At 44.1% G+C, this 17,079-nt stretch overlaps 1 protein-coding gene across 1 annotated transcript in view; it reads left to right on the forward strand.

Annotated features, from left to right (window-relative positions):
- The window catches only part of HS6ST1 (heparan sulfate 6-O-sulfotransferase 1), a 186,675-nt gene extending 178,143 nt beyond the window's left edge, over window positions 1-8,532 (forward strand). The window contains exon 2 of the mRNA XM_008930219.4: window positions 1,926-8,532. Coding sequence (XP_008928467.4) covers window positions 1,926-2,634 — 709 coding nt within the window. The 3' untranslated portion in view covers window positions 2,635-8,532. The remainder of the gene's footprint in view (window positions 1-1,925) is intronic.
- Window positions 8,533-17,079: the final 8,547 nt, after the last annotated feature.

The raw sequence follows: 17,079 nt of genomic DNA on the forward strand, positions 1-17,079 counted from the left end.
AAAAAGTCCACTGCAGTTCCCAAGTCAAAAACTGCTGGTAGTGTTTAGCATCAATGTCTGTCACTTGAACATCTGGCATTCATCACTGCCTTCCTTTTCCTTCCACTGTCATATTTTATCCCCATCTGTTAGAGGTTTCTTAGCTCAGACTGTATAAATCACAGCTGCCTCTCAGTCAGGGTAGTGGAATCATTACAGGCTGCAAGGCAAAGGGATGAAAAAGAGGTAGATTTAAGGAAAGTGTTTCTCTTTTGTACTCTGCTCCCCTTCTTTCTCCCCTCTCCCTGTACACAGACAGTACTGGGCAGTATTACTAGACAGCCTGATACTTTTGCTATGAAGAGAGATGGAAAAGTTTCCAAAAATAGCAAATGTTTTTACCAGCCCTGGTTCTGAAGGCAGGAGGAGGAGAGGAATTGGAGCCAGAATGGACATCCATTGCCATTGTTAGAAAGACCAAAATTGACTGCTTTGGAACAACCCTTCTGCAAGTTAGTAATAAATTGGGAAAGCAAGCATTCATTAATATCAGACTTCCTGGGCAATGACTTTGATGAGTTTTTTTTTAAATTAAATTGCTCTTATTGCAGTAATTTAGGCTACTATTAGGAAGAATAATACTGAACGTGCTAGGAAAACATGGGTGGTTTAAAACTAGCCAAAGCAGGATACTTTTACTTTTTCTTTACCTCAAGAAACTGTGCGGTGGCCTCGCAATGGCCATCACATCCAGTGTTCCCAAGCCATGCTGGCAGGGCAGTGAGTTGGAGCAGCATTCCAAAGATGCACTCCTGAGGGGGAGGTAGATCCTCCACCACTCCAGCAGCATGTGTGCATTACCTGCCAAAGCAAGGTGTCACACAGCCCCCTGCACCCGCATGTGGGTTTAATTCCCTGCCAGCCTTAGCAAGCAGAGGTATTTCCTCATTCTAGAAATGCACAGAGACTCCTCAGTCCCAAGCTACTGGTAGTTAGAGAAGAAAAGACCCAGTTCCCTATGTCTGGAGAGGGCTGTTGCAGACTGCCACCACTGTCAATCCCAGAACTTTTTCCAGGCTCAAGGTGGGCTGAAGCCTGAGGGTCTCTGTACAGCTGTCATGTTTTCAGTTCTAGGACAGTTTGTATTGTTGGGGACTGCATTATACTTGGAACAGCAGGAATGCCCCATGTCACTATGTGTGTTCTTCCTGATTGTCTTGCTTTTTCTTTCTTTTTAGTCTCATATGTCAAAAGTGTATCTAAAGTTTGTTTGATTTGATATCAGGTTGGCTGAAATGGGAATAAATTATTGCTGCTATTGCTCATTGTCAGCTTAGCCTTCTCTTTCTGCAAAGCATATTGCATTCCTGATTTCCCATTGTTTTTCACTTATTTGCCTGTGGTGTTATCCTGCTACTCACTGCAGACTCCCAGATTCCAGCTCGGCAGCGGATCAATCAAGCAGTAGGTGTCCTGGTCAGCATCTGCATGAAGTGAAAGTGATAGGACCAGCTCATAAACAGATGGGCTGCTGGGCTGTACTGTGGAGCGAGTCCTGGCTGATGCAGAGGGCACATGGTGGTTGGTGTGAAAGGCCAGGCAGTCCCTGGAGTCACAGTTGCTCTCTGAAGGTGGTAGATTGGTTCACTCCTGATGATTTGTTCTGACATTGCAGTCTGTTACTGGAAGTGGATGTCGTCCTGGTGAAAGTGTTATTACTTGGCAAGGCTAAAATGTGGGGCTATGAGAGACGGAAACATGGGTCTAATGTTGCACAACCTCCTTCACATGAGATATTGAAAGAAAATAATCCAAGAATACGGTGGAAAGGATGTTGTGATGTTGATTTACTCAACTTTTTTTGCTGTCTGCACCAGATTTCTGCTTGCCAAGCATCTTTCTTATTACTAGCAGAATATTTACTCTATTTTCTCTTCCTCTTGTAGAAAGTTTTACTACATCACGCTGCTGAGAGACCCCGTATCTCGTTACCTCAGCGAATGGCGTCACGTCCAACGAGGAGCCACTTGGAAGACCTCCTTGCACATGTGTGATGGCAGGACACCAACTCCTGAAGAGCTGCCATCGTGCTATGAAGGCACAGACTGGTCGGGCTGCACGCTGCAGGAGTTCATGGATTGCCCCTATAACTTGGCCAACAACCGCCAAGTGAGGATGTTGGCTGACTTGAGCTTGGTGGGCTGCTACAACATGTCCTTCATCCCAGAGAACAAGCGAGCACAGATCCTGCTGGAGAGCGCGAAAAAAAACCTCAAAGACATGGCCTTCTTCGGCCTGACAGAGTTCCAGAGAAAGACTCAGTACCTGTTTGAGAGAACTTTTAACCTGAAATTCATCCGGCCCTTTATGCAGTACAACAGCACCAGGGCAGGAGGGGTGGAGGTGGACAATGACACTATCCGCAGGATCGAGGAGCTCAATGACTTGGACATGCAGCTCTATGACTATGCAAAGGACCTCTTCCAACAGCGCTACCAGTACAAACGGCAGCTGGAGAGGATGGAGCAGAGGATAAAGAATCGGGAAGAGAGGCTTCTTCACCGGTCCAATGAAGCACTTCCCAAGGAAGAGACCGAAGAGCAAGGACGTTTGCCCACTGAGGACTACATGAGCCATATTATAGAGAAGTGGTAGCCTAGGCAGACTTTTATATTAATGATATTCTAGGGTTTCCATATAAGAGATCATGGAAGTAAAATTACAAAACCAACAAAAAAATATTTTATTTAAAAGCAAGTCTGTAAAACAGAAGATAGATTGCTTCCTTAAGCATAGGGTCTTTTTACTGTTTCTTACAAGACCGATGAGATTCTTAAAAAAAAACAATAAATACATAAAAATAAAAAAAAGGGTCAACATTCTAATGCAGAGGTAAAAAATGCACAAATGCAGTTACCCGCTTGTAAGGCCAAATACAGAAGAATGTTTCTTATCCTCACAATTGAAACACAAATGGCAGAAGTAGGATTTTTAAAAATCTATTTATTCCCTGAGCATAATGATATAAAGACACATAATTAAAAACCAAGGAAACTGAGGTTTTCTTTTGTGTGGGAGGCGGGATAGGAATTGTGTTGTTTGTAACTGATAATGGTGACTGAGTTGAGGATGTGCTCTCCTGTCAGGCTGAGCTGAGCACACGGGCAGTCCCAGTGTGTCAGCTGGCAGCCACTGCCAGAACGTAGAGCACCACAAAAACAAAAGAAGAAGAAAAATAGCTAGAGGATGAGAAACATTAAAGCAAATTGACTATGGCCTGGGATATGTACTTAGCACAGTGGTTTTGATACGTTGCACTGGTATCACATGTACATATGCAACTTCATCCCAAAAATAATAGAGAATTCATGCACAGAGCTCCCAGATTTGTTTCCCAGACAGGTCCCAAAACAAGATAAAAGCCAACGAAATTCCACATGGGCTCAAACATGCACTCACATACCATCCTGTCACCCTACACCAGTGCTGCTCACGCCGTCATCAGTATTATGTGTTAACAGCACATGAAAACCCTATCCTACATACTGAGGAAAAGGAAGATGAAATTAAACACTCCCTCATAAATCTGCACAACAAGGTTCCAGGAAGACCCTGCAAATGATCAGTCATTAATGGGAACATGACGAGGGCGTGATTTTGTTTTGTTTGTTGCTATGTGAAATGCTGACCCAGAATAAGCATACAGATGTACCCTATCTGTATTTTTACAGTTATTTTTACTTGCTTTTATCAAGAGATAATGGGCATCAGCTTGCTTCCAGTGAAGTCAGTAGAACTGATTTAAGTGGGAACAGGATGGAGCTCTCTTCCAGAGCTGTGAAAATTTCTGACTATGGGTCTGAATTAATTATGACACGGTGCACATTGTCTTTTGGCAGGGTGCCTGTTCTGCAGCTCTTACTTTAAATGAACAAGCTGTGTTCATAAAACTGGAAAGGAGAATCATGGATAATGTTTTTTTAGTCTCAGACCACTCTCAAAGCAGAACTCTTTCTCTTTCAATGCTGTTTTTTAGAGGCTCATGTAAGTTTAATCCTCCAGTGTGGGGACAGTCTAACCAGGTTCTGCTTACTGACTTTTGAGTCATAGAACAACAATGACTTCTCTAATTCCTCTTCCCACTCACCAAATTAAAGTATGGCTTATTTTTTTGCTGTTGCAAGCACTTCTCTCTTTGGTTGAAAGCATGGAAATGAAGTAGTTTTTGCCTGGTTCATGTCTCACCCCGTTATTGCTCAGCCTGTAAGACCTGAACCAGCTATTGTTTAGGGCAAACTCTGAACCAAATGGAATATGATTTGATTTTCAAAGGCCATGTTAACTGCAAATCAAATATGGCATTGAAATCACTGGAGAAGAGGCAGAGAGCTGATGCATTCAACTTTAACATGTCGTTTTTACAGCATCCCTTTCCCATCACACAAATCCACTGATGTGCTGCTTGGTTTGTATTTTAATTTTCTCTCTGCCTCTGTACACTGTTTCCAACAGTTTCAAATTCAGACTGAATTTTGCAAAAGAGGGGCTTTGTTCTTCTGTGCACACCCTGGGGGATACACCTTACTTTTGGAGATGTTCTTCTCCAGAAGAGTAAAGATGACTGAAAACTTGAGAACAGAAAATACAAACAGCACTTTGGGCTCAATTACAGCCCTGTTACAGCCCTGAGCCAAAGTCTACCAAAGTCAAAGGATGTCTTTCCTATTGATTTCAGATGGATTTTGGTCAGGTCTGCATCCTGCTGCTGCAAAGTGCTCAAGCACATGCTCACCTGTCTGCAGGCACAGTGGGACGTTGTTGCTCATGCCTTCAGCTGGTACCAGAATGTGCTGGTGGTGTCGATGTCTTTAAGGTTGTGTCACTACTTCTGCCACAAAATGGCCCCTGTTTCCTCCTAGGTGAAAATTGGGAAGCAAAATGAAGTAGTATTTGGTGGTTGGCTTGGGGGCAGAAGGTATTACAACTCCATTTGCTCATCTCTTGATTCCAAGACTGGGAGAAGCTATGTCTGCTAGTTCCCAGCGCTTTTATGTGTTGCTGTAACTAAAGAAAACATTTGTATTTTAAAAATGCAGTTTTACAGGCTGTTTACCCACAAAACCAATACACAAGATATAAAAAGCAACTGTTTCTGTGCACAGTTTCCAGCTTTGCCCAGAGGCTGTGCGTCCTGCCTGACGGATCCATAATGCACAAGTGGTTACTGCAGCTCGTCCCCGTTCACGTGGCACTGTCGGGACTGTGTCGTGATTAGGCCGTGTCTGCCTGAGCTCTTTCTGTGCTACAGGCTCTGAGTAACCAGCTGGATGTTAATGGATCTGTCTGCAGGGTTGTCTGAATCAGAGGCAGCCTCTGACCTTAAAAGCATGTCAGTAGAAGACCTTGTTCCAACATTTTCTTTGTAATATATTGCAGTAACAAGCAAAAGAAATGAAACTATATTGAAAACTGTCTTGTTAACAGTTTTACTTCAACCCACAAAAGGAAGGCTAACCTCACTTAAGCACTGAGGCAGAGTTTTCTAGATTTAAATCCTGCACCCAACACATGCCTCAGTTTCCCCACCTGTATATTGGGAATAACAAATTTATAGACTCTAAGAAGGTACTCCAAAGTATAAAAGTATAGGGCATTTTGAAACAGATCCTAAATAAGGAAGAGAATGGCCCAAAAGCCATCCCTCACCCTGGCTGTTGTGCTGATCTGGTCATGGCTGTAGGCCATGAATTAATTTATTCTAAGTGCTGTGTGCCAGAGCACAGGTTGCAGGATGTACCTGGCACTACCTTCCTCCTTTAGTGGGTTCAAGGGAACTTTTTTAACATAATGTGAATGTAGTTTTTTGTGGTTTATATGTACCACAGTTTGAAGTGGTACTATTTCTTTTATTTTTAGGATTGATAATTTGATGCTACAATAACATGGAAAATGTGTGTGTAGTTTTAAAATTAATGGAGACCAACAGCTTTAAGGCACTCCAGCAGAAGTAGTGGCCAGATAGTACATTCTTGTTCAATATCTGCCCCTTTCTTCCAAAATGTTTTCCCCGTGACTTAGGGACACATCAAGACCATCTTCCCTACAAGAAGTGTTTCTTCAGGGGTTGTCAGTGCATCCTGACCCAGGTCAGGTCAGGTGAGCACTGGAGTGCCGAGGGCAGGTGCACGATTGCGACCTGTCTCTTGGGGAGTTGGCGAGGCAGTTCCCCCTGAATTCAGATTTTACTTAGTTGGATGCTTGTCCATCCCACAGGGTTACCCCCTGGAAAGCCTCCATGGAAGCTGGGGCTGTGTGAGATGTTTCTGAGGGTTTGTGCAGCGAGCAGTGTTAGTGTGAGCGAGCAGTTGGGGCAGGCAGCTCTCAGGTACCAGGGCACAGATGATGGATGGGCTCTGCAATCTGCACTGTGCTGACCCTGTACACCCACAGGAGGGGATGGGGAGTGGGGATTTCTGAGCAGACTCCATTCCTGCTCTGGCAGGTGGAAAGGCCAAGACATGCTGCAGTGCTAAGAAGATCTTCTTTGCTTTTAGTCACCTAAACAGTGTAAACTTCACTGCTTGGTGGGTGTTGTTGCTGAAGAAAACTTTTTATTGCTGATTCGCCTCGTCCCACCTAGCTGCCTTGAGGGAGTTTGCCTTCTCCAAAATTTTCCAGGCAGTCAGGTGCCATCTTGTACCCCGCCTGGGTCACAAAATGCAGGATTGACTGGTCAGGTTGCCAGCCCAGACTATCACAGGATTCAAAATCGTAAAAAAAAAAATTACTTCATCAAAGGATCAGTGTGAATTTCTGGCTTGTCTGAATTTCTCCCTTCATGCCCAACATTTTGGAATAAATGAGAAGCACTTCAGGTTGATGTTTTTGCACTCCATAGTCTCTCACAAAACTGGGATGGCAATGGAAGCAGCATAAGGAAGATCCCAACAAGGTTTTGCATCCTCTCTCCCAGGACTGTCCTGTTGGAGCACGAAAGAGCTGCAGTTGCAGAGAGTGTGAGCGAGGCAGGAGGACACCACGGTGGCAGTACAGACAATTAGGAAGTTTTCAATTCTGAGCCCATCAAGTCACTTCATAGAGATCACTGGACAGCTACAGGAGGTAATGATTAACATTACAGCACAGGGCCTGGCCCAGATTCATATCCTGGGGTTAAAGCATCTCTAGCTTCCTACTGGTGGTGTTACTCAGAACCCCTCCTGTCCCACAGAATTTTCCAAATGTCACAAAAAAGGGTAATGCTACAGGAATTCACCACCCAAACTATGCTAAATGTTGTATTCCCAGGGCTATAGCTTGGAATACAACTGGCACTACCTGCTGGATTCAAATCACAGGACTGGCTGCGTTCTCTTTTTGTTCTTGTTTTCACTAATCTTAGCAGATCATGTTCCAGAGGCAGAAGTGAACACAGGATTCTCTGCCTGATCAGGAGTAGAGCCAAGCCTTTATAGCACAGGTCAGTGAGCAGCAGCTCAGGTAAAGCAGGATGCAGCAGAGCTCATGCCTGTGCACACAGTCCCAGCTCTCCGTGGCTGTTTTGCCCCAGCCACAGGAGTTCTGCCAAGGTGAGTGCAGCCCAGATAAGCAGTGTTAAAGCCTGTGTCATCCCAGCTGCAGGCAGTTTTCTCTGTAATTCTTAGCCATGCAAGCTGAAAAAAACAAGATTTGCAAATGAGTCTGTCTCCTCAAAGCCCCACAACTCCCCCTTCCCGTTTTCCCCCAGGTGTCAGTTCTGCAGACTGGATTGAGAGAGTTGTACTATAATGAATAATTTTATATTCAAATGGTTTACTGAGCATGATTTGTTTTGTACATATTGGAATATGATTTAACTTATTTTTATTGCCCCTTTTAATCTTTTTTTTTCATAAGGACAAGACAAAAATCCCCACCCTCTCTCAATGTGAACTTCCTCTGTGTTTATGTGTAGTCTGCCAGGCAAACACACAATAGTCACAGGATTTTTCTCCATCTCCATTGGTATCTGATTTTATTTTCCATTGTAATTTCTTTTCATCTGAGGCTTTGCTTATATTGTCTCTTCTTTCCTCTCTGCTGCACAATCTGCACAGAAGGGACAATGCAGGCAGAATTTTCTTCTTCTTCCTCTCCTCTTTCTTGTGTGCTTTACCTACCAAGGAACTCAGTTCTTCTAGGAGTTGTGTGACTGAGGGTAAAAAAATACAGCTGTTCCCCACCTACCTTCCATCCTCCATATTGTAGATCAAACAGATTCAGCTTCTCTGAAAGTGATTGTGGCTGGAGTCATTCCACTGAGCTGAATATGTATGGTTTGCACTTTTTTCCCCCACTTCAGGAACTTGAAAAAAAAACAAAAAATAAAAGGCAAATTTTAACTTGAGCCAAGTAACACTTAAAGCTTTATATATTTATTTATGACATCTTACAAAAAGTGTTAAAATGGTTTTTTCTTTTCTTCCACAAGAAAAATTGAATTAAAAATCATCAAAATTGTTTTGTCTAGATCAAGAATGAATGTTAGCAGATGAAATAAACCCTAAAATTGAGCATCTGGTGTGTGTGTTATCCTTGAATTGGCCTTTGGATGCTGTTTCAGTGTAATATGTCTTGCCTGTGTATTACAGAGAGATAAAGCTGCCAGTGGAGGTGATGGAGAATATTTGTTTTCTGCTACAAAAACAGACTCCTAACAAGAAACATTCAGACAGAAACTGCAGTCTGTTCATTCCTATTGTTACATTTCAGCCAGCATTGCAGAAAGCCTTTAAACGCCCTAAAACCTATAATCTTTTAAAAATTTATTACTTTTGATACTGTACAGTCCTCTTAGTTTTCTTTTTCAGAGTCACTGCAATGAACATATTTACAGGCAATAAATGGAGGTTCTTATACCAAATATTACAGAATAATTAACAGAATTTTTTTTTGTTGTTTCTTGTTCAGAATTGCCTTCAGCAACTGCTGTGTGTAAATGTTCTGCAGTTACTGAACTGAGCCTCGTGCCTGGTTGGTACAGTGAAAGTAAGTTAGGGGTAGGAGAGTGATGGTACAAGTGTTTCACAGTATCCTGAGAACAGCAAGATATTTATGCAAAGTGTAGCAAGTAACAACACTGTGATTTTACCAAAGCATTATGACAGCTCACACCTTCCACTACACCTGTCTGAGGGGCTGTGCAGGTACAGGTAGAGGGCTCAGGTGAGTGACAGTGTGAGAGGAATGCCTGGGATCCTGAGGGTTCCCCTGGGATCCTGAGGGGGTCTCCTGGGATCCTGAGGGTTCCCCTGGGATCCTGTGGGGCTCCCCTGGGATCCTGAGGATGTTCCCCTGGGATCCTGAGGGATTCACCTGGGATCCTGAGGGGTTCACTTGGGATCCTGAGGATGTTCCCCTGGGATCCTGAGGGGTTCCCCTGGGATCCTGAGGGGTTCGCCTGGGATCCTGAGGATGTTCCCCTGGGATCCTGAGGGGTTCCCCTGGGATCCTGAGGATGTTCCCCTGGGATCCTGAGGGTTCGCCTGGGATCCTGAGGGGTTCCCCTGGGATCTTACAGAGGTCCCTCCCCCTGTGGTCCCGGGGAGGGGCCGGCACAGTCCTGCGGTCAGTCCCTCCCAGCTCCCTCTGCCAGGAGCCCTCCTGTCCCGCTCTCCGGGGCTGCCTCTCGCCATGACTGGGATGGTCCCTCTGCCGAGCTGCCGGAGGAAATTCCCGGCTCCATTCCCTCCCTGCAGACAGCGCGGCTGCCGAGGTACTGACACAGCTTGTCCTGCTGCGTGGGGTCCTGTGCTGTTCCCCTTTGAAACTGCTCTTTGTCTCCTTTGCCTTCCCAAAAGCCTGGAGGATGCTCTGGCACAAGAAGTCTGTGCTGGCAAATTGCTTTCATTTGCACATGGTCTTTTTGCACCATCTTTAATGTGTTTCTTCCTCTCAATGGAAACCTCCAGGAAAAGGAGAGGAGGAAGGATAGCTAGCAAGCGTGTGGAAGTGCAGAAAGGATGCTTGAAGGAGGGATAAAAGAAGCAGAGAAATTAATTACTGAGGGGATGACCTCCAGAGTTTGATTTTTTCCTTGGCCACACTGATGATTATTCAGTTTCTTTATGCTTGTGTCCAGGATGTCCCTGTTTCTATTCTGTCTGGTCATTTTACACTATCCAGGGCTGCTTCTGGGGGATGTGCTGCCTCAGGTTAATTGGTAAGTGCCCTCCTTTACATCCTGCTGTTCCCCTAACAATAAGCAGCCCCTGGCTGTTCTGCTGCCCCAGGTGACAGCCTGCTCTCCCTGAATAGAAAAGTTGATCTCGACTGTACCCTGTCAGAGGAGGTGGTACTGAGCTTTTGTTAGAGGTTGTGTTTTGTTTCTCTGGCTTACGATCTCACACAGAGTTACTTTAACTCTTTAATAACCTCTTTCTTGCCACTGTCTGCTGGAGGAGGAAAAGCAGAGCAAGTCTTCTTTAACGCTGAAATGCCAGCAGTTTTCTACACTGATTGATCACACACAGGAGGAGCTGGAACCTTTGGCCCAGTCCCAGAGATTTGACATCACTGCATAAGTGGGATGAGCCCTGTGACTGGAGTGCCTGTTGGATGGTTCCAGGCTCTTCAGGAGGGATGGGCAGGGCAGGAGAGGTGGAGGGGTGGCACTGTATATGATGGAAGGGCTGGAATGTCTGGAGCTCACACTTGGGAGCCCCTGGGGCAAGCAAATAATGTGGATGTCATTGTGGGATTCTGCTCTAGACCTCCCAGCCAGGGCGATGACACCCACGAGGTATTCTGAGGAACTAAGGGACACTTCCAAGTCAACTGCCCTTGTCCTTATGGGGGACTTCAACTTGCCAGAAATTAGCTGGGAGCATCACACAGCTGGTACAAGCCAGCATATCAGCTTAGACCTTCTCAGCTCAAGGGGAAACTAAGACACATTCATACACAAACTCAAAAAAATATATTGTGGGCTTAACAGTAAAACAGTTTGAGTTTTACTATAGTAGTTATTTCATAAACTTCAAATTAAAAGAGGTGTAGTCATGAAATATTCATGAATTGAACAGTATTGAATAGAGCATTGCTATGTATCTGTTAAAGCAATCAGAGATTCCAGTGAGGAAGGCTTCTCTAGCAAGAGAAGTGTGCTTTAATTGATCTGGGAAGTATGTGGCTTGGAAAAGAGATCATGCCTTCATATTTTGCATCATCTATAAGCCTAAAATGAATAAGATTATCAATATTTATTCATTAATCAGACTATACTTTAGCATATTCAGGAGCTTTGGTGTGTGATACTTAAGTGTATGTTTCTTAGGGCTTAGGAATTCTTTGTCTGACATGAATTTACTCATTTCTCTCTCTCTCTCTGATGCTTCTCAAAAGCTTTTCTACTCTTGAGTGCTTTCATGTCCCTGCCTTACCCTTGCCCACCCCATAGTCCTCCTCTGCAGAAGATCTGTCCCCAGGGATGGAGGGCATGCAATATCCCAGTCAGGGATCTTGTGACCTTTGCACAGGGAGCTGCAGAACTGAGATGCTTTTTAATCAATATCCAGCCAACAACACAAGGGAAAAGTTGAATACCTGTCCTCCACGAGCTGGGAATGGATGAGGGATAGCAGTGCTTTGCAAATGTTTAATGAACTACATGTTATTTATATATTTATTTTGCCCTCCCCACTAATACATTGTATCAGATTATAGTTATGGAATCCATATGTTTGTGCAGTAAATGAGTAATAGTGATAAATAATAAATATTTAATTCAGGTGGATTTAACATATTCTAGTTCTTGCTGGATTCCATTTAAAAGTACCTTCTTTTTATTGATTTAAACCAAATGTTATACTCAGTTGTGCTGTAAATGGTAAAGAAATTCCATGCAGCCTAATCTAGTTAATTCAGTGTGGATACCTGATCATGAAATGAATATGTGGTAATCAGTCATCAGTTTTCTGGCATAGGCAATGACAACATGTATAAATCACATGGCCTTTGTGAGAGGGTAAATAACTTCCCTGTAGAGCCCTTACTTTGGGATCAGATAATTATTGCCAGACATTGTTTTCTGAACAAGAGCTCACAGCCAAACTGGTGAATGCTCAGATGTTTTACATGTTAGGGCAGCCCCCGTCAGTGTTGATTTCTACTGATTATGTTTTTTTTCTTTCCTTAATATCAAATATTTGGGTGCTAAGTGAGAATTTATAAACTGATGCCAATTAGCCACAACTTTGTGTAGGCTTTTAAATTTTACCAGGTTAATGAATCACCAAACCTTTTTTGTTACTGGAAGTACTAAAGCCATGCTGCTACTGGGGCTAGTTAATGGAGGCTTTGCTCCAAGACTGCACAACCTAGATCTTGGAAAGCTGTGCCACTGGGAGAGGTATGCAATGTTCTGGACTGAGAGTTCTGCTGGTTGTTAGGTTTTGCTCAAGATCAAGTGTGACGTGATTGCAAAAATTCGAGAGTCCTCTGTTTTGAGGGTAATCTGACCTTCTGAAATAGCTAAAATGACCAACATTTAGTTGTTTCAGGGGTGAAAATGGAGACAGTGATCCTGTTTGAGGAGAAACTCTTGATAGGATCCTCCCTGATGTTATCACTAGAGCCTTTATTGCAACTGTTCTGGATAGTTTTCCATGCATTTGTTTCTGAATACTGTTGTGAGGCAAATGATTTTGCTCTTCCACGTGGAAAGCTTTTCAAAGGAAAGTATGTATGTAAAACAGGGGGCCAGAGTGCTGGCTGAAGTCCTGGCCTTGATGGGCATGGCCTGGTCTGTAGTTCTTCAGTGGTACCCTTAGAGAGAGACATCCATAATCTTTTGGAAACAGGGTTTGATCTGAGCACATTCAGGCTTTTTTGTTTCTTCTTTGCAGTGTCTTAATAATTTAGAGGTTGTTTTTACCATCTATCACCTGCCTGCCTCTGCTCTGGCGAGTGCTGTGTGCCATGCCATGGGCAGGGAAAGGCATAGCATGGCTGCCTTCTCCAGTGAGGAACAAATCCAGGATTAGCTCTGCCGAGGCAGCACACAGAGACAGGGACAGGCCCTGGTGGGCTAAAACTCTGGCCAAGCTGAGCTTTGTGGCATGGGCTGTGTGTGGTACTGCAATGTTCTCCAGCAGGGATGGCTGCTGGCCTGCCAGCTAAACTCTGCAGATGTGTTCGTGTTGTCTTGACTTCTTATATGTACATTTAAGGACTTTCACAAGAAAATCAAACCATGCATCCACAGGGACAGTGTTTGGGAGGAACAATTACAGCATTAAATAAAGCTTTCTGTTTACATGCCAACACAACAGGCTTTACTGTCTCATCATGATCTGCCATTTGTTAGCAGTTGCATGTTAGGGGCTTTCTGCTCTAGGCCCATTCTTGCTTTTGTGTATATTTTAGTCATCTTGACAAGGGAAAATAACTCTATTAAGTAGAAGCACTTACAATTCACAGTGCCTGTAACATCTGTGGCAGGACTGGAATCACAAACCACATCAGCATATTTCTTTTTTGTTTGTTTTCTCTGTGTTCAGGAATCTTATTAGCTGTCTTATATTTTCTGGGGTTTGGGTTGTTTCCCCCCCACCCTCTGTGGCTTCTTTGTGAAAACAAATTGTTTCATCTTTCTTCCTTGTTCTTTGTAGAGGTGACCTGCATGTCTGGATTAGCCAAAACCCAAAGAAACTGGCAATGAGAGTATTCATTGCAGTGAGGCAGTCATCTTCTTGGATGGGGAGGTGGGATGGGAAGGTGGTAGGTGGGAGATGGTGTGTTCCTTACAGCAGCCCTTGCCTCTATCGTTCACTTCTTAGATAATCCAGAGCTGCCTTTTGTGTGTTAAAAGTGCTTAAGTGTGTTTCTTCCTCCCAAAATCTGTTTTCTGGTTGTCTAGGGTGTTTTCCCCTCAGTCCTTCTTCTCATACTGATGTCCTATTTGGGTTTTTTTGAGCACAGATGTCTTATGGGAAGAACTTTGCCTGTAAGGTGTCTGATGCTTTAGGCACTTCCATAGATTCAGTCATATACTACCTTTGGTATTTAAGGCAAAGGTATCCGGGACTGAAATGATGCTGAAATGTTTGGAAAGCTGGAGGGCAAGGGTTGGAGAGAATAAGCATAAGGGCATAAAGACAGACAAGCTGCTGGTTGCCAAACCATGTCAGGCTTTTTAAGGGTAGGATGGAATCCAAAGCTCTTTTGTGGTGGCAGGAAAAACTCCATCATTGAAACCCAGTGACTGTTATGTGGGAACTTCAGTAACTGTAGAGAGATTGTGACCTTCCTTCCCTTCATACCCCTAAAGAGGAGTACAGAGATGCTCTGAACCACATCCCAAAGGTGTCTGCCACCTCCTGGAGAGCGAGGCTGGGGTAAGCCTGGGTTCTTCTCTGAGCGTCCATTACATTTGCTTCCCTTGCTGCAGGGTGGGAGGTGACAGAAAGGCAGCACATCCCGACGTTGTTATAAAGGACCATTTCTCCCCCAGGAATCCTGGATTACATGAAGGTGACCCAGTGCAGGTTTCCATGTGGAATAGTGGAGAAGAGCAGAAGCCAGGAGGTGCCCGTAGCTGCTGTTCTCCAGACACTGTGTTATCCTTTAGCTAAATGAGGACGACTTTTGTTTGTTTAATTTTTTCATATCATCCTGCAGTTTGGGAAGCACGAAAGGCACCCCCACCCCACCGGGCTGTGCCGGGGGCAGGGGCAGGAGTGGGAAGGGGATCCCTGAGGTGATCGCAAGAGCTCAGGGAGGAGAGGATGACACCCCCCCAGCGATTCTGGAGCTGGTGCGCTCTGTCCTTGTCCCGGGAGCGGGGACCGAGCCGGGACCGCTGCCAGCGCTTCCCAGGAGTTCCCGGCACCGCCGCTTCCTTCGGCCGCAGTTTTCCTGCCGGGCAGGAATTCCTGTCGCCGTGGCTCCCATGACGGGAGAGGACTCTGAGGGGTTCCCGGTGCCGCTCCGGCTCCATCACTGTCCCTCACGGGTGTCCGTCGGGACCGGCGCTGCCGTCTCGGTGGCACTGGGACTTGTCCTTTTTTATTATTCCAGGTTCTTCCCGGTTTAACCAAACGGGACAGGAGTGTCTAGGTGACATTGGTTCTGTTATTGTTTGGGTTTGTTTGTTCTATTTTCTTCTCCGGGTTGTTTTTACTAAAATTGTCATCTTTTTCTCCTCCCTCATTCAGACTCCTTGTAACTTCAAAATATTGGTCAATATTTTGGGGGGAGGGAAACAGGCAGAAGAGAAGGGGGATTTTACCTCACCAGAGGTCCCACCTCCTGAACACATTGTCATTAAACCAGGACACTCTGCAATGCTGTTTATAAACAGGTGACACAGGGAAGTGTTGGCTACAGTTGGCTGGAAGTATGCCAAAGCTGGCTGATGCACAGGCTGCTGGCAGAGAGGATGCTCTGTGACAAAATAAATGGAAAGGTGGTCTTGATTAATTGCCCACCTCTTCTCTCTCTTACTCTGTCTTGATCTCCCTGCCATCTAGATAGCTGCAGGCACCTCTGATTCCTCAGCCATATCAGGGAGCTTCCATTTAAATGTTGAACACAGGCCAACTTATTCCGCCTATCACATTTAAGGTCCTTTGTATTGTTAAGTGCTGGTGTGTGGTAATAAAGAATTGCATGGAAACTTGCTTAAAACAGTGACCTAGGAGGTCAGTGTGCCTTTCTCATCTGTTTAAGAACTCAGTTGTTTCCTCTCTCTGCAGAGCTTCTGGCTTAAATAATTAAAAAACAAACAAACAAACAAACAAAACAAAACAGCAAAAATACCTGCCCTGTCTTGGGTTTTGATACTGATAAATGCTGCAGGTTTTCGTGCCTCTTGTTATTTTGAAGTGCTGTAGCATTTGTATCCTTGTTCATCAAGTATTCCCTTGTTGTGCTGTAAAAACACAGAACACAACGAGCCCCTGCTGTAATGAATGCTGTAACGTAGATCATGAGAAAGGAAAATGGGTTTTGCCTCACCCCTGGGCTCTGCCATAATTGGTCATTTCAACAGTGAGGTAAGACAGGAGCTACTCACTGTTGATGATGTGAGGACCTGCAAAGTCGTTAAGTGTAAATAAAAGCTGGCTCTTACTGGATCTTCATTTAGGCCCCCAAAAAGTGAATGTTACTAACTTCAGAAGATTTTCCTCAAAGCATTTTAGAAAATGGCCTATTGAGGCGTGTAAAAAACACAGAATTGCTCTTTAAAATTATTGTCACCCCGTTTAAATACCCAATTATTCTATCATACTTTCCTGATCTACAGAGCAGGCAAGGAGCCATAATTTTGAGGGGACAATGATTTGATGACACTGATGGGGCAGACTGAACTCTCAAACTCCATTAGGGTGCATGAATCACAAGGTAATTAGTCATTTTTCCTAATATAATGAAGTTCTGTCTTTGAGCCTAGAATTTCTGTCTCTTGTCAGATTTATTACCATCTCCAGATGGACTGTTCTTTCTCCTCCCTCAAAACTTTCTCATGTTATGAGGTGGGGTTTTTATAAGTGTAAAAAATAACAGTTTCTTTTCTTTGAGTAAAAACTTTCCAAGTTTATACTTTTCTTCTCACAAGTGAAGATTTGAAACTACAGCTTGGAATTTCAGAGGCAATTATACACAGAAAATTATGAGTTCTGATTGTCACTCTCGATAGAGGATATTAGAACCTGTATGAATCCCAGTGACTGACTTGGAAGATAATTTTGAGCACCACAGTTGAGAAAGACTGACCCACTGTAACAACCAAAAGTGTTTCTTGGTTTGCATCTCCAGATCCCTTAACAGTGCTAGAGCAAGCTCAGTTTGAGGAATGAGGACTGGTAAGGTGTAAAAACTTAAAGAGAGCTCGGAGGGAGCTGTACCTCTCACAAATTGTGCTGCCAGCAACAATCTGGTAGGAGGGTTTGTAATTTTTTATTTGATTTTGGGTTATTTTTGAGAGAGGGTGTTGAGTTTTTGTTTGTTTGTTTGTTTGGGTTTTGGTTGGGATTTTTTTTAGATCCTAAGGATGCAAATATTATGAGGCAGATGAAGAATGTGGGGATTTAAATTTTGATTTTTACATAATTTTCAAAT

This window comes from Manacus vitellinus, unplaced genomic scaffold (assembly GCF_001715985.3).
Source record: "Manacus vitellinus isolate BGI_N305 unplaced genomic scaffold, ASM171598v3 scaffold_60_pilon, whole genome shotgun sequence".
NCBI lineage: Eukaryota > Metazoa > Chordata > Aves > Passeriformes > Pipridae > Manacus > Manacus vitellinus.